The sequence below is a fragment of the Elephas maximus genome, chromosome 9 (assembly GCF_024166365.1).
Source record: "Elephas maximus indicus isolate mEleMax1 chromosome 9, mEleMax1 primary haplotype, whole genome shotgun sequence".
Taxonomy (NCBI): Eukaryota; Metazoa; Chordata; class Mammalia; order Proboscidea; family Elephantidae; genus Elephas; species Elephas maximus.
Genome location: NC_064827.1, coordinates 58,589,486 through 58,611,217, shown reverse-complemented (window position 1 = coordinate 58,611,217; position 21,732 = coordinate 58,589,486). Strand labels below are relative to the sequence as shown.

General features: G+C 43.4%; 1 protein-coding gene across 1 annotated transcript in view; it reads left to right on the top strand.

The window, feature by feature from the left end:
- Positions 1-1,519: 1,519 nt before the first annotated feature.
- Positions 1,520-21,732, top strand: part of FRRS1L (ferric chelate reductase 1 like) — a 28,348-nt gene continuing 8,135 nt past the window's right edge. The window contains exons 1-3 of the mRNA XM_049896288.1: positions 1,520-1,827; positions 15,620-15,704; positions 17,946-18,084. Coding sequence (XP_049752245.1) covers positions 1,590-1,827; positions 15,620-15,704; positions 17,946-18,084 — 462 coding nt within the window. The 5' untranslated portion in view covers positions 1,520-1,589. The remainder of the gene's footprint in view (positions 1,828-15,619; positions 15,705-17,945; positions 18,085-21,732) is intronic.

Below are 21,732 nucleotides of genomic sequence, written 5' to 3'. Positions count from 1 at the left end.
GCAACAACTGGTATGTTGTAGCATCTAGTGACGCCCACTAGTATAATTTCATGAGTTACACCTTGATTTTACCTGTGAGGATAAACATGTTTAAACTCCATTTGTACACCCCACCATCTGCTGACACCTAACAGCAAACACCTAAACTCCATGTTGCCCAGCGCTTCTCCCTATTTTGACAGTAGTACTACTCCTGTCTCCCAGGCCAAAAAATGCTGGGGTCACTAACTGCCTTTTGAGTATTAGTGTTTTGTAATCTTATGCCTGTTTGTTCCTGTTATTAATACCACCGGACTCTCTTGATCCTTACTTCTTCCTCTTACCTAATCTTCACTGCCATCGTTGAGGTTACTGATCCTGGGAGGGTGCTAATTTCACCACAGGTAAGTCTGACTCCTGGGCCTGCATTTGGAAGCTCCCAGCTTTTCTGCCTTCATAATTATTTAGTTTATGCAGTGAAATAAAAAACAATAAAATAAATAGAAAAAGGTTAAAATGTTGGTTCTACGATACTAGCATGAAAGGAATTGCCCATGTCTCTAACGGAAATTAGCTGAGCAACTTGGATGCATTATCACCCCAACCACCATTATTGGAAGAGAACCGCGGGACCTGGCATGTAGTAAGTGCTTGGTGTAAGTAAATGGATGGCAGAATAAACAAACACAAGTGAACTGCAAGCTGCAGAAACGGACCTGGGAAAGTCAAGAATTCAGCGTGGCCATTAAACATGACTATAGACCTGCCAAGACCTGGGTATGCTGGCTGCAAGGAGACAGAGAATATCAGTTTTGAAGGGGGCGGGTCACACGGGCACCAGCAGCCTCTCCTGATTACTACACTCCAAAAATCTGCAGAGGGGACAGGTGAGTCCAGTCGGGAGAGCTGGGCTTTAGTTTTCACTCTGACTCTAAGCATCTCAGTTTACCTGTCTACATAACGGGGATCTTGTTATTTCCACGTCCTTCTGTGACAATCCCAAGAAATAATGAGTATAACAAGTGCTTTACATAAACCAAAAAGTGCCAGAACATGGTGGGGGAGGGCAGCGTTACTGACAAGACCTCGTCTGCTGATGGGTCCAGGGTAAACCCTCTAGAGCAGCGTTTCGTAAACTTGAACATGCATTCGGATCTTCTGGGGATCTTGTTAAAATGCAGATCCTGAATCATAATAGGTCTGTAGTGGGGGGCTGAAATTTCTTTAACAAGCTTCCAGGCGATGGCGGTACTCCTGGTCCGCGGACCATACTCAGAGTAGCAGGGGTCTAGAAGGGTCAAACCTGCGCCTAAGGGAGACCGGTGAAGGACTTGGAGGGAGGCAAGGGAGATGCGGAGAATGGGAGGAAGGGCAGAAGAAGGGAAGCGGCTAGGAAGGTACACGGTCCAGGAAGGTGAGTGCAGCCGAGGACTAGAGATGCCAGGAGGAAGGAGGGAGGCTGCGGGACGCCAGCGAGGATGCGCGAACCGAGGGCGGGTGCGGCGGCTCCGCGGCTGCGCGGGCTGCGGGGCGAGCGAGCGCGTGCCGGCGGCGGCACCGGCGCCCCAGCTGCGGCCCAGGCGGCCTGGCTGCGGGATCCGTACGCAGCGATGGCGCGACAACCCCGGCAGCGCCCGGGTCCCCGGGCGCCGCTGCTCCTGCTGCTGTTGGCCGGGTCCGCAGTCTGCGCCGCCAGCCCCGCGGACGACGGCGCGGGCCCGGGGGGCCGGGGACCCCGGGGACGTGCCCGGGGGGACGCGGGCGCAGACGAAGCTGTGCCGCGCCACGACTCCTCCTACGGCACCTTCGCCGGCGAGTTCTACGACCTACGCTACCTGTCCGAAGAGGGTGAGGCTGTGGGAGGGTGAAGGACTGCGGGAGGTGAGGCCCAGGGTTGGAGATCCGGCAAAAGCCGAGGTTGGGGGTGGGTAAGGTGGCGAACCGAGGCAGCTCTGGCCCAGCCGAGCCTGGGATGGGGAGCGCACTGCTCAGATCCCCACCGGCCTGGAGGAAGGGTCCAGGGAGCTGTCAGCACCTTCCACCTGCCACCGCTTTACACGTGGGGAGACGGAACCTGGGAGCAGGAGGTGGTCATCCAAGTCCTTTAATCCTGCGGACAGGTGGTGCTGCGCTAGGACCGCTCGGTTCCCAGCATCTCGCCTCCACTCTCCCTGCCTGGGCGGGGGGGGGGGGGAGGGGGGAGGTGGGGGGGGAGGGGGGAGGTGGGGGGGGAGGAGGGGGAGGTGGGTGGGTTGTAGAAGAGGAGGCCGCCATCTGGCCTAGAGTGTGAGACCAGGGCCCTCAGAGGATGGAAGGACTTGTGCTTCAGAGCTGGTGTTTTCCTGGCTGACTCCACACTGGCCAGAGTTCATGGGACCACCTGGTGGCAAGCAGAAACCCAGATCCCTACCCCAGCTTAAAGAGAGATGCTTCAGTCCGTATTGACCAAAATTGCCGGCTCCCCAAGGTTAGCATTCTATTCCTACTCACTACCCCTGCACCAGAGCTGGGTCACATCTTCCTTCTCATTCCCATCCCACCTCTTTTCTGTCACCGCACATGTTATAGTCCCCTGGTGTGAGTCACCTTTGCTAGGGTCTGCTGGGCCCAGAGAATGGGTGTTTGTCAACCACTGACCTCCCTGAAAAGCTGCTTCTGTGAGCACAAAAGTTGAACTGATTCTGTTTGTAAGGAACGGAAACTGGTCTCTTGCTTTTGCAGCTTTAAAAGTAGTGATATTTATTTTCTTCTGGTAAGAGTGTTATGTCCAAGAATCAAGCTGGGGCTTGAAATGTGTGTCCCAGTAACTGATACGATGGATTAGGTTCAGCTACAGACAACAAACATTGATAAATAAGATAGCAGTTTCTTGCTCATGTAGACGTAGGCATGGTATGGAGGTTCCACGGTCATCAGGGACCCTAGGTCCTGCTATTTTGCTTCTTCACCATTCTTAGCATATAACTTCATGGCCCGAGATGGCTACTTGATCACCAGTCATTGCATCCAATTCCAGGCAGGGAGAAGAGGAACAGGAAGAAGTCATTGATTGTTTATAAGAAGATTACTCAGAAGTTCCATATAACAATGTTGCTTACATTTCATTGGCCAAAATTTATATAGCCACACATATGTGCAAAGGAGGCTGGATAAAAACAATATAGACTTTTGGCTGGGAAGCAATATGCCCAGCTCAGAAATTGGAATTATTGTGGGTATCAGGAAGCTTATTAGTTGAGTAGAGGCTTAACTGTTGAAACAGAGGTCCCAGCATACGATGGCTTAAGTAAGGTAGTTTATTTTTCTCTCACTTAAGAGCGGCTGATCTGGTCTGACGGGGCAGCTTTGTTCCAAAAGGTCATTCAAGGACTCAGGTTCCTTCCATCTTATTGCTCCACCATCCCCTAAGGCTTTGTCCTATCTCTGTGATGGAAGTTGGGCCACTTGCATGTCCTCGTTCAAGCTTGGTTCAAGGGTGAGAGAAGAGGAAACAGGATTCTGAGGGCAAGAAATTACCTTTTAGGCTGATTACACAGATCTCGGCTGCTCACATTCCATTGGCATGAACATAATTAAAAGACTTAGCTGCAAGGGAAGCTGGCATATGTAGCCTTTTAGCTGAGCAGTCATGTGGACAGGGAGAAATTGAGAATGGGAGCGAGGAGAAGACAAGGAAGAGACAATAGATGGAAACAGAGTCCATCATTCTGGAAAGGAATAAGTATTCCAAAGCCCATCGCATTGTCAGCTGACTTGAGAGTTTATCTGCTGATTGGGTACATATACTTTAGAAATTAAGAACAAGGTCAGATTTTATATGTCAGCTTCTATTCAGAGAGGATGAAGTAGTAATTGTATAGTTGAGACAGTTTATGAATATGGACATCAGAGTGGGTTGTAGCCATCAAGGGAGGTTTTATAGAGCCCAGCTGGGAAGTATGGAAGACTCTGGAGAGACAGCAGGGAGGGGGCATTTTGGGTGAGGTGACGGCACAAGGGCAGCAGGGCACGCAGCGTGTGCACAAAAAGCCCTTGTTTGTCTGCTTGCCCTTTCTACCCTTTTTACGCATACAACCATCCTAACCTTCCCGAGGCCTGGCTCGAAACCTGTTGCTGTTGCACTTTAAAGTCTATGATGGCTCCAACCTGCCCCTGAATGAAGCTTCAACTCCTTTATCTGGAATTTTGTCCCTGCCTCAGCTTCGTTTTACAACCATCTCTCACTTCTTCCCTCCACTCTGAGCTTTAACTCTCTATTTTTCTCCTGTTCTTTGACAGTTTTGCTTCCTCTTCAGGTGCGGATCCTGCTACCATCTCCTGGGTGCTGGTGGGATGTTAGAGGGTGGGCTTCTCAGGGGCAGTACCTCTGTTAGATTACCCTGGGCCTAGGTTTTTGCCCTGTGGGTCTTGAATAGAGATTTAATACATCTAATTTATCTTTGTATCCTTCATGAAGGAGCCCTAGTGGCACAGTGGTTAAAGTGCTCTGCTGCTAACCAAAACATCAGTGGTTCAAACACACTGGGGATCTGTGGGAGAAAGATGTGGCAGTCTGTTCTGTAAAGATTTACAGCCTTGGAAACCCTGTGGAGGCAGTTCTACTATGTCCTGTGGGGCCACTATGAGTCAGAAGTGACAGGATGACAGTTTTTGTGTGTGTGTGTGTGTGTGTCCTTTGTGAATCTAGCCCAATAATAACAATAATAGGACCTAGCTTTTAATAAGGGCTTAGTGCGTGCCAGGGTTGACTAAGTATCTGATCCATTCCACATTAACCATTTAGTCCTTACAACAACCCTGTGAGTTAGAAACTACTATCATCCCCACTTTAGAAATAAGGAAACTGACCTACGGGAAACTTAAATGCCTTAGCTAAAGTCACATAGCTGGAAGGTAGCAGAGGAACTGTGTGGGTTTGTTGATTGACTTTATGGATAAGGTGATGCAAGGTGTCCAGCCTACATGGAATGGAGGGTCCGTGTTGACATGCTCTGGGAAATGCAGTTGGACAGGTGGAGTTAGAGGTGTGGGGGTGGGCAAAGGGGGCACTTGCCCCCTCCCCCGCATGCCTAAGAGGGCGCCAGTGGGGGGTGCGGATCGCACTGGGTGACACTGTCAGAGGGCGTAACACCACGCAGTCCAGAGATAAGTCCAAGACCAAACTATGCAGGACGTGAGCTGCTCCAGAAGCCGGTGTCCGCTTCAGCCATGTTTCGGAGCTGCTGTTTGCCAGGGTAATTCGCCCAGATGCGCCGCTCCAGCCGCCGCACCCCTGGAGCCCGCCTGTTAGCCAGTCGACCCCGGAACGTGGGCATGGGGGGAAATTGCGCGCAGTGGGTTCTGCTGTTCGCGGCCACTGTCAACGCCTATACATCCTGAAATTTGGGGTAGGGGCGCAATGTAGAGTTTACCCCTGGTGCTTGAATGGGGCAGGGCGCAATTTAGAGATTGCCCCTGGGCTCTGGTTACCCTCACTCAGGGCTTGATTACCCATTAAGCAAGGTGCACCGGGCCCAATTGTGCGTTCCCACCAGTCCCCGCCCCGCCCCCCCAGCCCGTGCACAATTTCACCTGTCTGCCATCATGTAAAAGCTGTGGTGAAAATGCTCACCACAAATTAGCAAATAAATGCAATTAAGCCTGTGCAAACCTTCCTCAGTGGAAGCTAGTACATACCCCACTTACTGGTTAATGGGCCCCTGGTACACCCCTGGGCAGAGGTGGGTGTTTTTATAAGTGAACTTGAAATGAACGGTTTGGACTTCATAGGCAATTGGATCACTACAGGTTCCTAGTCAGTGGAGTACCACAATGAAAGCTGTGTTAAACAGGCATTCATGTGTGTGTGGAGCTTGACACTTTACAAAGTGTCTCGACATATTTACTTCATTATATGACTGATAAATAGGTGCAATTATTCAGGCAGTCTAGAAAGAGAAAGAGGCTGATGCAGTAGTTCTCAGAGATTGGAAGGGAATAATGTGACCAGATTATTTCTGGTTATATCTTCGAGGAATCAAGTACTAAATTAATACCTGAAGGCTGTGATCCCAGGAATTAATTAGAAGCAATAAATAGCAAATGAGAAACCATTAACCATCCAATAGAATATGCCAAAACAGGCTCAAGGGATTGCAAAAACAGAACAGATAGTTTCTGCTAATTAGACAATAATGGAACCACAAAACCACATTGAGAACCTGAAAAATCAATCAAGAAAGTAAGTACCTCTCATGCTATAAGAATATCTGAAGGAAGAAAAGGATAAGAGAGAAATGAGAGGGAGAAAAGAAATGGTTCTAATTACTCTCCAAAACAGAATATTTACTGAAAGAGTTTATAGAGCATATGAGAGAAGAAGGAAAGAGAAGCCTTCATACATTTGGAAAGCATACAGAAATCATGTAGTCTCAAATCAATATTGTTTAGTCTTAATCCAGGTTTTCATTTTAGAGGGAAAAAAGCAGTATCAAAATGGAAAGTAGAGAGAAAAAATAAACCAAAATAAATAAGGAGAACTGGGAGAGTAGACAAAGCTAAAGGGAGGGGGAGAAGCTGGCTGTGTCTGGGTGGTTCAACCCATATTGCATTGTTGTTAAGTGCTGTCGAGTTGGTTCGGACTCGTAGCGACCCTATGTACCACAGATCAAAACACTGCCCGGTCCTGCACCACCCTCACAATTGTTGCTATGCTTGAACCCATTATTGCAGCCACTGTGTCAGTCCATCTCGTTGAGGGTCTTCCTCTTTTCCGCTGACCCTGTACTTTACCAAGCATGATGTCCTTCTCCAGGGACTGATCCCTTTTGATAATATGTCCAAAGTATTTGAGATGCAGTCTCACCATCCTTGCTTCCAAGGAGCATTCTGGTTGTACTTCTTCCAAGACAGATTTGTTCATTCTTTTGGTAGGCCATGGTATATTCAGTATTCTTTGCCAACACCACAATTCAAATGCGTCAATTCTTCTTCAGTCTTCCTTATTCATTGTCCAGCTTTTGCATGGATATCATATCATATGCATGGGAAAATCAACCATATAGCTCAAGACTAAGGAAGACAAGTAAGGGTAGGGGAGATAGAATGGTGTGAGTGGGGAAATACGTGTTTAATTAAGAAGTGGAGTGACAAGATCACATGCTGTTTTAGAAAGATGGCACATGAAGGAAGGGGTCAAAGGGAAGCTGGGGAACCAGATAGAAGCTTGCACAGTAGTCAAAGCTGGACAATGAGTAAGAAAGACAAGAATTGACACCTTTGAATTATGGAATTGGCAAAGAGTATTGAATATACCAGGGACTGCTAAAAGAATGAACAAATCTGTCTTGGAAGAAGCATAGCCAGAATGCTCCTTGGAAGCTAGGATGGCAACACTTCATCTCATGTACTTTGGACAGGTTATCACGAGGGACCAGTCCCTAGAGGAGAACATCATGCTTGGTAAAGTAGAGGGTCAGCAAAAAAGAGGAAGAACCTCAATGAGTGGCTGCAACAATGGGCTCAAACATAACAAACATAACAATGATTGTGAGGATGGGGCAGGACCGGGCAGTGTTCCATTCTGTTGTACATAGGGTTGCTATGAGTTAGAACTGACTCGATGGCCCCTAACAACAACCTTAGACATAGAGATTAATAAACTAATAAGTTACAACTCAACAATGAAAATACAGATAACCTAATTTAAAAATGGGGAAAGACTCCGAAGAGACATTATGGTCAAAATTATTAGTCATTAGGGAAATGCAAATCAAAACCACAATGAGATACCACTTTACACCTACTAGGATGGCTATAATAAAAAAGACAGATAATAAGTGTCTTAGTTATCTAGTGCTGCTATAACAGAAGTACCACAAATGGTTTTAACAAAGAGAAATTTATTCTCTCACAGCCTAAGAAGCTAGAACTCCAAATTCAGGGTGCTGCCTCCAGGGGAGGCTTGCTTTCTCTGTCGGCTCTAGGGGAAGATCCTTGTCATCAGTCTTCCCCTGGTCTGGAAGCTTCTCAGTACAGGGGCCCTGGGTCCAAAGGATACACTCCCCTCCTGGTTCTTCTTTCTTGGTGGCATGAGGTCCCTCTCCTCTCTGCTGGATTCTCTCTTTTATATCTCAAAGAGACTGATTCACAATACAACCTAATCCTGTAGATTGAGTCCTGCCTCATTAACATAACTGCCTCTAATCCTGCCTTATTAGCATAGAGGTTAGGATTTATAACACAGGAAAGTTACATCAGATCACAAAATGATGGACAACCACACAATGCTAGGAATCATGGCCAAGTTGACACACATTTTTGGGGGACACAATTTAATCCATGACAAGTATTGGTAAAGAAGTGAGAAATTAGACCCTTCATACATTCCTGGTAAGAATGTAAAATGGAATAGTCACTTTGATAAATAAACATTTTTCAATTCCTTAAAAATTTGAACATAGAGGTACTGTATGACCCAACAGTTTCATTTCTAGGTATATTTACAAAGAGAATTGAAAATAGATGTTCACAGAAAAACTTGTATACAACTATTTATAGTAGCGTTATTCATACTGCCAAAAAGTAGAAACAGCCTAAGGACCTCTCAACTGATGAATGGGTAAAGAAAATGTGTTGTATCCATACAATGGAATGTTATTCAGCCATAAGAGTTTACCCATGCTCCAACATGGATGAACCTTGGAAATCTTATGCTAAGTAAAAGAAGCCAGACACAAAGGACCACATATGGTATGATTCCATTTATATGAAATGTCCAGAATAGGTAAATATAGAGAGACAGAAAGTAGATTAATGATTTCTGGGGGATGGGGAAAATGAAGATGACTGTTTACAGATACAGGATTTCATTTTGAGGTGAGGAAAATGTTCTGGAATTAGATAGTAATGATGGTTGCACAACTGTGAACTAAAAAACACTGAATTATATACTTTAAAATGATGAATTTTATGCTTTGTAAATTGTATCTCAATTTAAAAAAGAAACAGATTTAAAAAAAAAGCTAATAAGAGAATACAATAAACAACTTTATGCCCAAAATTTAAAAACTTATAACCTGGATGATTTTGTATCCATCAAAGAAATTGAGTTAGTTAAAAATCCTCCAACAAGAAAGCTATGGGCTTAGATGGTTCTACCAGATCTTCAAGGGACAGTTAATGCCAACCTTAAACATATTATTTCAAAGGATATAAAGAGAGGAAATAGTCCCCAACTCATTTTATGAGGACAGCACCACCTTACTAGCAAATCCAGACAAGGACAGTACGCAAAAGGAAAATAGAGACAGTAACCGCAGGAAGCAGTTACCACCCCTGGGGCTGGGGAGCTGGGGGGAGCAAAGGGAATGTGTTGAGGTTATCAGAACCTAGAAACTCAAGGAGAGACCTCCCAGAGTAGTGATCCCTCTCAGCTGGCTATAGAATGCTGGGTTTGCAGCTCAGAGACAAGAGCTTAAAAACTGGCCCATGGCCCAAACTTGTTTTATGCCAAGAGTCGGAGATCATTTAATTTCGGGGAAAATCTTTAATATCCTTGCACTGCCAAAACAAGAGAAAATAAATTATTATGAAAAAGATTCCCAAATAAATGCATCTGACAGAACACAAGTTCTCATTCCAAGTTTTAGAAGCACGTAAGATAATAGAAAAACTAGTGATAGAAAACCAAAACACCAAACTCAGTGCTGTGGAGTCGATTCTGACCCATAGCCACCCCATAGGGTGACCAACGCTGTAAATCTCTACGGAAGCAGACTGCCACATCTTTTCTCCCGCAGTGCTAGAAAAGCCCTGAAAAATAAGCCATCTGTCAACATTAATAAACAGATTTAATGCTTTTACAAGTGAGCTTTGTTCTGAACCTGCTCCTGTTTGGAGCTTGGGAACCCACTCCTCTTACAGGGACAGTCTTACCCAATGGTGATAAGTTTTCAGGCCAGTTTACAAAGTGTAATAATGATAATAACTGGCATTCATTGAGCTGGAAATCTGCTATATGTCAATATATTATGCCAGATGTAGAGAGTAATAAGGATAACATTTTTAAAAAATGTAATAAAGTTGGCACCTGAATCAACAACCTTAAAAGACATTGTCTTTGTTAGTCACCTAAAGAATCTTAAAAAACATGTAAGTAAGTAGTCATTGCATTCCTGGACAAATATTCTGAGAAAATAAATGGCCTCCGGGTTGTGTGGTGAGCAATAAAAGGAGGAACATGTATGAAGATGTTTAACATAGTTCGTGGCATTAAACATTTGCTCAATAAATATTAACAGGAAAAAAAAAACCTTAATCGCAGGCAGGACTCAGTCTATATAGTACTGCAATAGATGTAGTACTTGGTGTAAAATGAAACTAGACAAAGTAATGCATCTGGCTCAATTACTCAGAGGTGGTGAAGAGTTAGAGTCGTGTTTTTGCATATGATCAACATGTAGGGTAGAGGAAGTGATGATCCAAAGTACATAGATATGTGCCAGGAAAGTGTGGGTGGTGCCTTATTTAAAATAAATAAATAAATAAATCTAATGGAACAAAATCAATTAAAAACAATACATATCACAAAGAAAAGCCTTTAAATCAAACTAATGGGAAAAGAAAAAAGTAATAGAACAACTAAAACAGTTTTTCAAAGTTTGTGCATTTCCATTGAGGCAGTGGTGGGTCAGTGATAGAATTCTCACCTTCCATGGGGAAACCCAGGTTCAATTTCCAGCAACTGCACCTCATGTGTGGACACCACCCATAGGTCGGTAGAGGTTTGTATTTCAGTGGAGCTTCCAGACTAAGACAGACTAGGAAGGAAGGTCTGGTGATCTACTTCTGAAAATTTGCCAATGAAACCTCTATGGATCACAGTGTTCTGAGCTGGAGCCGATCATGGGGATGGCACAGGACTGGGCAGCATTGGATTCCATTGTGGATGGGGTCACCATAAGTCAGGAGCTTACTTGACAGCAGCTAAGAACAATAACAACAATTTGTTTATGTTACTTTATGTCTATAGCTGATTATTTTTCGACAATCATGTATTCGGTGTTCAGTGCCAAGCAGTATGCTGGGCAGAGATTACAAGATGAATCAGACATGGTTCCTATGTGCATGGAGCAAAAAGCCTAGGAAAAAAAGCCCTGGTGGCACAGCGGTAACCCAAAGGTCAGCAGTTTAAATCCACCAGCTGTTTCTTGGAAACCCTATGGGGCAGCTCTCCTCTGTCCTATAGAGTCATTACTGACTTAATGGCAACAGATTTGGTTTGGTTTTTCTTGGTCACAAACTGAAAGTATAACACAGGCTTACCCTTAAGTGTAAGAGTAAGCCTTACACTCAAAATGAGAAAAACAGCTGCAAACATCCATTAATAATTGGAACGTGAAATGTATGAAGTATGAATCTAGGAAAATTGGAAATCATCAAAAATGAAATGGAGTGCATAAACATCAATATCGTAGGCATTAGTGAGCTGAAATGGACTGGTATTGGCCATTTTGAATCAGACAATCATATGATCTACTATGTCGGGAATGACAACTTGGAGAGGAATGGGTTCGTATTCACTGTCAAAAAGAACGTTGCAAGATGTATCCAGAAGTACAATGCTGTCAGTGATAGGATAATATCCATATGCCTACAAGGAAGACCAGTTAATACGACTATTATTCAACTTTTTGCTCCAACCACTAAGGCCAAAGATGAGGAAATTGAAGATTTTTTACCAACTTATGCAATCTGAAATTGATCAAACATGCAATCAGGATGCATTTATAATTACTGGTGATTGGTATATGAAAGTTGGAGGCAAAGAAGAAGGATTGGTAGCTGGAAATATGGCCTTGGAGACAGAAACAGTTCTGGAGATTGCATGATAGAATTTTACAAGGCAAACAACATCTTCATTGCAAATACCTTTTTTCACCAGCATAAACGGCAACTGTACACGTGGGCCTCACCAGATGGAATACACAGGAATCAAATTGACCACATCTGTGGAAAGAGATGTTAGAAAAGCTAAATATCATCAGTCAGAACAAGGCCAGGGTCAGACTGTGGAACAGTCTCTCAATTGCTCATATGCAAGGTCAAGTTGAAAATGAAGAAAATTAGAATGAGACCATGAGAGCCAACGTACAACCTTGAGTGTATCCAGCCTGAATTTAGAGACCATCTCAAGAATAGATTCGACGCGTTGAACACTAATGAAGACCAGACGAGTTGTGGAATGATATCAAGGACATCATCCATGAAGAAAGCAAGAGGTCATTAAAAAGACGGGAAAGAAAGAAAAGACTGAAGTGGATGTCAGAAGAGACCCTGAAACCTGCTCTTGAATGTTGAGTAGCTAAAGCAAAAGGAAGAAATGGTGAAGTAAAAGCTGAACAGAGATTTCAAAGGGCGGCTCGAGAAGACAAAGTAAAGTATTATAATGATATGTGCAAAGACCTGGAGGTAGACAACCAAAGGGGAAGAACACACTGGTCATTTCTCAAGCTGAAAGAACTGAAGAAAAAATTGAAGCCTCAAGCTGCAATACTGAAGGATTCTACTGGGAAAATATTAAACAAGGCAGGAAGCATCAAAAGAAGATGGAAGGACTACACAGAGCCACTATGCCAAAAAGAATTGGTTGACATTCCACCATTTCAAGAGGTAGCATATGATCAGGAACTGATGGTACTGAAGGAAGAAGTCCAAGCTGCACTGAAGGCACTGGCAAAAAACAGGGCTTCAGGGACTGACAGAATACCAATTGAGATGTTTCAACAAATGGATGCAGCATTGGAAGTGCTCACTTATCTATGCCAAGAAATTTGGAAGACAGCTACCTGGCTAACCAATGGGAAGAGATCCATATTTATGCCTATTCCCAGAAAAGATGGTCCGACAGGATGGGGAAATTATTGAACAATATCATTAATATCACACAAATAAAGGAAACCCTGGTGGCGTAGTGGTTAAGTGCTACGGCTGCTAACTCAAGTAAAATTTTGCTGAAGATCATTCAAAAGTGGCTGCCACAGTGTATCAACAGGGAACTTCCAGAAATTCAAGCCAGATTCAGAAGAGGACGTGGAACCAGGGATATTACTGCTGATGTCAGATGGATCCTGGCTGGAAGCAGAGAATACCAGAAGTATGTTTACCTGTGTTTTATTGACTATGCGAAGGCATTTTACTGTGTGGATCATAACAAACTATGGATAACATTGCAAAGAATGGGAATTCCAGAACACTTAATTGTGCTCAGGAGCAACCTGTACATAGATCAAGAGGCAGTTGTTCAAACACGGGAATACTGCATAGTTTAAAGTAAGGAAAGGTGTATGTCAGGGTTGTATACTTTCACCATACCTACTCATTCTGTATGCTGTGCAAGTAATCCGAGAAGTTGGACTATATAAAGAAGAACGGGGCATCAGGATTGGAGGAAGATTCATTGACAATCTGTATTATGCAGATGACACAACCTTGCTTGCTGAAAGTGAAGAGGACTTGAAGCACTTACCAATGAACATCGAAGACCACAGCCTTCAATATGTATTACAACTCTACATAAAGAAAAAAAAAATCCTCGTAACTGGACCAATAAGCAACATCATGATAAATGGAGAAAAGATTGAAGTTGTCAAGGATTTCATTTTACTTGGATCCACAATCAACATCCATGTAAGCAACAGTCAAGAAATCAAAAGACGCAGTGCATTGGGCAAATCTGATGGAAAAGACATCTTTAAAGCGTTAAAAAGCCAGCCAGGCGCAGGACCAGGTGGGGTTTCATTCTGTTGCTGTGAGTTGGAACTGACTCGGTGACACCTAACAACAACCCTTAAGTGTATGGTTTGATGCGTTGTGGAGATAAGTAATCTTAAAGATACACAGCTGTTAGAAACTGTGTTTAAAGTATTTAGTGAGAAATGAACATCTTACATACAGCTTAACAAAAAATGGATGTTCAGAGAAATGGAATGGAAAGATCCTATTATCATGAACATAAATAAAAAACCTTACTATCAAGTATATAAATGTCTAATTGTTAATTTTTTTCTCCTATAGCATACATATTATATTAAAATTCTCATGTCCAAACTCCCAGGGGACCACGATGAGCCAGTGGTTATTTGAAATCATGGTTCCTCTCACTGCCTCAGGTTCCTTGTCTGCAGAATGAGAAAAGGGCACATATATTCTCAGTTCATGTGTAAGGCTGGGCTGGGTCCAAAGATGTGTGTCCTACTTCTTTCCCCCACAAGAGGATGACCAGGCTTAACCAAAGCCCTTTTTGGGGACGAAAACACTTCTAGACCTTAATAATAGTGAAAAAGAGCCCTGGTGGTACAGAGATTAAGTGCTTGGCTATTAACTGAAAGGTTGGTGGTTCAAACTCACCAGCCACCCCGAGGGAGAAAGGCATGGCAGTCTGCTTCTGTAAGAATTTACAGCCTGGAAACCCTGTGGGGCAGTTCTACTTTGTCCTACAGGGTGACTATGAGTCGCAATTAACTCCACAGCAATGAGTTTGGTTTTTTTTGATGTGATAGAGAAAGGAGCCCTGGTGGTGAAGTGGTTAAGCGCTCTGCTGCGAACTTAAAGGTAGGTAGTTCAAACCCACCAGCTGTTCCTTGGGAAAAAGATGTGGCAGTCTGCTTCCATGAAGATTACAGCCTTAGGAACTCTATGGGGCTGTTCTACTCTGTCCTGTAGTGTCACCATGAGTCGAAATTGACTCACAGAACAACAACAACATGAATAGTCAACACATTAAAAAAAAGTTGTTTCTCGAGAGTGGCGTCTGGGGTCTTAAACGCTAGCACATGGCCATCTAAGATGCATCAATTGGTCTTAACCTACCTAGAGCAGAGGAGAATGAAGAACACCAAAGATATAAGGTAATTATGAGCCCAAGAGGCAGAAGGGGCCACATAAAGCAGAGTCTACATAAGCCTGAGACCAGAAGAACTAGATGGTGCCCGGCTACAAACAATGACTGCCCTGACAGGGAACACAACAGAGAACCCCTGAGGGAGCAGGAGAGCAGTGGGATGTAGACCTCAAATTCTAGTAAAAAGACCAGACTTAATGGTCTGAATGAGACTAGAAGGACCCCAGAGGTCATGGTCCCCAGACCTTCTGTAAGCCCAAGACAGGAACCATTCCCAAAGCCAACTCTTCAAACAGTGATTGGACTGGACTATGGAATAGAAAATGATACTGGTGAGGAGTGAGCTTCTTGGATCAAGTAGACACATGAGACTATGTGGGCAGCTCCCGTCTGGATGGGAGATGAGACAGCAGAGTGGGTCAGAAGCTGGCCGAATGGACACGAAAATAGAGAGTGGAGGGAAGGAGTGTGCAGTCTCATTAGGGGAAGAGCAACTAGGAGCATATACCCAGACCCGCCCAGTGCCGTCGAGTCAATTCCGACTCATAGCGATCTTATAGGACAGAGTAGAACTGCCCCTTAAAGTTTCCAAGCATATAAAAAAAAAGGTGTATAAAAATTTTTGTCTGAGAGACTGACTTGATTTGTAAACTTTCACATAAAGTACAAGAAATTTTTTTTTTTTTTTAAAAAAGGGTTATTTCTCTTATGGAAAGCTGTTACTGGATTTTCTAACCACTATTTATTTTTACTGCCCAGGTTACCCTTTCCCTACTGCTCCTCCTGTGGATCCATTTGCCAAAATCAAAGTGGAAGACTGTGGAAAAACGAAGGGATGCTTTAGGTTGGTAGAACAACAAAATTGGATAACTTTAAGACCAAGAACTTGATTCACTTTTCAAGGTAGTATTTAAATTGCACACAGTTCATTCTTACCAGGGACCTGTACCCCATCATAATTTGAGCAAACATGAAGCTTATTTCCGAGGGCCACCCCAAGTCTTCACTTTACAGGCCCTTTAACTCTAGCATTCACCGGGCACTGGAACATGCTTCTCTGGTTCTTAATTTAAATTCCTGAAAAAGAGAATCCATTAGGTCCTGGCCCAGGGCATCTCTTTGAGCCAGACCACGATTCATAGATTCATAGACCACAGCTTATGGGTGTACTGCCTTTGGTACAGTTTCTACTCTTAGCCAGTTGACTGCATGAGTAAGGATCATGTGATATGGGACATATCTGTGCTCATTCAGCCAGGCCTATGGGCAGGACAGGCAATGATAGACATGTCTGGTACCCAATATTTTTTCAAATAAGTAATCATGACTTATGGATAGTTGTATGATACTAATTGGTCATTAAGCCTTAATTATTGTGTCTAGCTTGGTACCTCAGGCATAGTGAGTCCCTACATGATTGTTATTATTAGTAGCCTATCAGTTAATATTAGTGATCTGTCAAGCCCACAGATGGGCTGGGCCTTGGAAACAGTAGTGTAGATAGTAGGCCTCCCCATCTAGACAGCTTTGTTTTGTTGGAAAGGCCCCCTTCTCTTCCATCCTTTATTTCCTGAAACAGGTTGCCCTTGAGTAAATGTTTTGTTGGCTACTTCACTAAAATTTCTGATTTTTTATTGTTGTTCAGTGCTCAAGGCCTAAGGGGATAAATCTAATACAGAGATTTTGAGCTGTCTTTGGATTATAAGCGGATTTCTAAGGAATAAAAAATACTCAATAATGTGACTGTTGAGGAAGATGGCCAGCAGTGTGTACCTTTGGTGATTGGGAGATGCTTTTGAGAAGGAAAGGAATGTCAGTACCTCTCTGACTTCAGGGTGACTTGTTTTCTGGCCTATTTACCCTTCCTTTAGCTTTCCTTACCTCTTTTCAACTTTTTCATCCCAGCTCCATGTTGCCTGGATCTTACACCTCTTGCTAGCTGCTCAGGCTATCTCTGCTAGCACGTGCCTCGCCTTGCTCTTCAGGCAGAATTGAGCTGCCTTGTGTCCCATTCCTTTAGATACCCTCACCACTTGCCAGTAGAACTGAGATTGTCTCACCCATTGCTACAGTTATCTCTCCTTCTGAAAATGGTGTGATACCGTGTTCGTCAACCCAGGGCCTGCAATTCTTAAAGGATCCACAAGTCCTCTGTAAGAAATTTAAAATTTGTGTTGTCATTTCAATGGTGCTCTTTAAAAAGATTAACATATGCATGTTCTGATTCTCTGGATAACCACCCTATACTACTACCTGCTTTAGTGTATGGATTTGTAATTGTATTAGCACCAAGGGTAGCCCAAGAGAGCAAAGGCAAATTTAATAAATGATGCATTCACGCTCAATGAATTCCAAGTGAGATTTTTTTTTTTTTGGTGCATTTATGAATGATGGTTTTGCTGCAGTTCAAGTAGGTAAGAGTGTAGGAGAGTTGAGCCATCATGCTGTGTTCATGAGAAGGAGCATGCTCAGCTCAAGAGACCCTGCTCAGTACAGTCCGAGGTACCGTATCTATGTGAGCAGAAATTTACTTTCAGTAAAACCACATTATCCATCACAAGAATGCTGTTAACTTTTATGATTCTGGTTTTGTTGCTTAATATATATGTAAGTTGTAAACTTGCGTTAGTTTAATGGTTGTATGAAAATTTCTAAGAAAGGAGCTGGTATACATTTAAGTAACAAAGACAATTTAAATTATTAACTTGGAATTTTTTTCTTCTGAAAGGGATTCAGAAAGAATTCAATAATCAACAGTGTTTGAGAAACTCTGATGTAATTTAAAGAAGATTGGCTGGGAGTTTGGAGACCCAATTCAAGTCCTATTGTAGCACCTGACTCACTGTGTGACCCTGGGCAAGCCCCTTCCCATCTGGACCGCAGCTTATATGTAGAAAAAATGGGGCAGAGAGTCTCTAAGGTCCTTCCTGCATGAAACTGTGTTTTTGAGATCCCAGATAGCAAAGATCTAACTTATTTAATAACATTGCTTAGCATTCTGTCTGGTAAATAGTAGTTGCTGTCCAAATATATTTTGAATGAGTAGATGAAGAAGCAATAATATGTCTTTTGATGTACCCTATAGATACGGCAAACCAGGCTGTAATGCAGAGACCTGTGACTACTTCCTTAGCTACCGGATGATAGGGGCTGATGTGGAATTTGAGCTGAGTGCAGACACAGATGGTTGGGTAGCAGTTGGATTCTCTTCAGACAAGAAAATGGTAAGACGAAAATCATGATAGAAGCCGATTTTTTCTCTTTAGTTTGCCGTGCTACTTTAGATTTTAGATAATAAGCATGTTTATGTTCCCATAAGCTCCCGTGCAACTTTGAAAGGTAAAAAACCAGTTTCTGGCATTTGGTTTTCTTTTGCAAAGCAAAGAGATAAATTGATCAAAGCAACGTTGACAATTATATTAGTAAGGGCTTTCTGATTACAAGTTAAAAAAAAAAATTCCAGCTAGCTTAAACTGAAAAGAAAGGGCTGGTTATCAGAACACAAGGTGTCTCATGGTATTTGTATTTGTCAGGTATTTCCACAGTCATGCTATGAGAAAAGCCTCCAAAACCAGGTGGCTTATAAAAGTAAGCATTTATTTCTTGCTCACACATCTGTGGGTTGGCTGGGGCTTAGCCCATTTTAGGCGGGGCTCAGCTGGGCTTTGCGCCAGTCTGTGGGTTGGATTCAGGTTTTCTCTGTGTATTTTTTCATCATTCTGGAAGAAGCAGCTACCAAGGCATGTTCTTTTCATGGCAAAAGCAGAAGTGCAAGAGCCACACAAGCATATTTCAAGCCTCTGCTCACGTCACGTTTGCTAACATCCTGTAGCAGCCAAGCCCAAAGTCAAGGGACAAGGAAGATACTCCCCCTACCGAGAGACCATACAAAGCTGTGGCTAGATAATATAATATATACTATATATAGTATGGAGCCCTGGTGGCATGGTGGTTAAGAGTTTGGCTGCTACCGAAAAGGTCAGCAGTTTGAATCAATCAGCTGCTCCTTGGAAACCCTATGGGGCAGTTCTACTCTGTTCTACAAGGTCACTGTGAGTCAGAATCAACTCAATGGCAACAGGTTATATATAGTGTCTTAGTTATCTAGTGCTGCTTGCTGTAACAGAAATACCACAAGTGGATGGCTTCAAGAAAGAGAAGTTTATTCTCTCACAGTTTGGGAAGCTAGAAGGCCAAATTCAAGGTGCTAGATCCAGGGGAAGGCTGTTTCTCTCTGTTGGCTCTGGAGGTCCTTGTTATCAGTCTTCCCCTGGTCTTGGAGCTTCTCCATGCAGGAACCCTGGGTCCAAAGGACACGCTATTCTTTTGGCTCTTGTTTCTTGGTGGTACAAGGTCCCTATGTCTCTCTGCTCACTTCTCTCTTTTATATCTCAGAAGAGCTTGGCTTAAGACAAAACCAAAATCTAGTTTGTAGATTGAGTTCTACCTTATTAACCTAACTTCCTCTTATCTTGCCTCATTAACATCATAGAGATAGGATTTATAACATATAGGAAAATCATATCAGAAGACAATATGGCAGACAATCACACAATACTGGGAATCATGGCCTAGCCAAGTTGACACATATTTTGGGGGATACAATTCAATCCATAACATATAGTATATGGTATATATATTATATATGCATGTAACATAACAGGAGTCCTTAGGTGGTACAAATGGTTAATGCCCTTGGCTGCTAACCAAAAAGCTGGTAGTTTGAACCCACCCAGGGACACCTTGAAAGAAAAGTTCTGACTATCTATTTCTAAAATATCAGCCACTGAAAATCCTTTGGAGCACAATCCTGCCCTGACCCACATAGGGTCACCATGATTCAGAATTGACTCGAGGGCAACTGGCATATAATAGTACTAAAGAAGAGTGAGGAATTGGGACCAACAATTCAATCGTCCACAGTACCTGTGGGCAGCAAAGACATCTGGACTCCAGAAAGGACCGTGATCAGGAGCAGACAGGCATCAGGAATCCAGGCCACTGTCTGTTTCTTACCTCTGCTTCTCTCTGTGCCTGCACTGCATTCTTTCTTCTCTTCCCCTCCAACCCATCATTTGCCACTTTACTATGCTAGGGCTCTTCCCAAACAGTCCGGCTTTCTTAGGCCTCTGTACCTTTGGATATGCTACTGCCCTGCCTAGAGCACCCTTCCTCCTCTCTTCACCTGGCCTGTTAGGAAGCTCATTCAGTGGTACAGGTGAGAGAGGAGGATGGCTTGGACCAGGGTCACACCAGCTAGGTGCTGAGAAATAGCCAGGTTTTGGATATGTTTTGAAGGTAGAGCTGACAGGATTTGGTTAACAGTTGAATATGTGTTGTAAGAAAAAGAGAGGATGAAAGAGTGTCTGCCAACTGTTGGGCCTCAGCCAAATGGAGTCGCCATTAACTGAGACTGGGGAAAAGTGGGAGAGGAAGGTTTGGGAAGAAAGATAGGAGGTAGGTTTTGGACGTGGTAAGTTTGAGTTTCCCACTTGTCAGTTTGTCATACTATGGTGATATGGTGGCTTGCTTGTTGCTATGATGTTGGAAGCTATATCACTGGTATTTCAAATATCAGCAGGGTCACCCACAGTGGACAGGTTTTAGTAGACGTTCTAGACTAAGAGAGACTAGGAAGAAAGGCCTGACAATTTACTTCCAAAAATTAGCCAATGAAACTGTTATGGATCAAAACAGAATATTATCTGATAATAGTGCTGAAAGATGAGCCCCCCTAGATTAGAAGGCACTCAAAATACACAGGGCGACGACAATGGACTCTAGCCTACCAATGATCATGAAGGTGGTGCAGGACCAGGCAACACTTAATTCTGTTGTACACAGGGTCACCATGAGTTAGAGCTGACTCCACAAGAAAGTTTGAGTTGTCTTAGATATCTCTGACACAAGGCAGAGGTTCAAGAGAGAGGCCTAGGCTGGAAACCTAATAAATGAAGAACAATGAGCTATAGAAACTTCACTTCAGGGATGAAATCAAAGGTTTGAAGGCCTGGAAAAAAAAGTCTCAGTATTGTTTTGATTTATGCTCCGGTTATCTATTGCTGTGTAACAAACCACTCCAAAACTCGGTGGCTTAAACCAATGACAACAGCATTTATTTTGTGCATCAATCTGCAATCTGGGCAAGGTTCGGTGGAGACAGCTTGTCTTTTATCCACTTGATGTCAGCTGGGGAGGACTGAATAATCTGAAGGTTTACACACTGGCAGATGATGCTGGCCAATGGCTGTGACCTCAGCTGGGTTTGTGGCCACAACAACTACACATGGCATTCCCATGTAGTACTGGTGTGATGACAGGCATTCCAAGAGGACCAGGTAGAAACTGTATTGCCTTTTATGACAGCCTCAGAAGTCACCTAGTGTCACTTCTGCTGTGTCCATAAGCCCATCCAGACCAAAGGGAAGAAATGTTGGCTCTCACCTCTTAGAGGACTGACTGTTACACTGTAGGGAGAATATGCAGAATGGGATATAATAGTGTGGCATCTTTGGAAAATACAACCTGTCACAGTACCTCTGATGCATTTATAATTACCACTGGCCAAAATGCATTATAGGCTGCATTTGAAAAACTTTCTTTTAATCTCATAATTCCAGTTACCACTCTTTATACTTATCAGCTGTCAAGGATTTCATTTACTTGGATCCACAATCAACACCCATGGAAGCCGCAGTCAAGAAATCAAATGGCGTATTGCATTGGGAAAATCTGCTGTAAATGACTTCTTTAAAGTGTTAAAAACCAAAGATTTCACTTTGAGGACTAAGGTGCGCCTGACCCAACCCATGGTATTTTCTAGCATCTCATATGCATGTGAAAGCTGGACAATGAATAAGGAAGACCAAAGA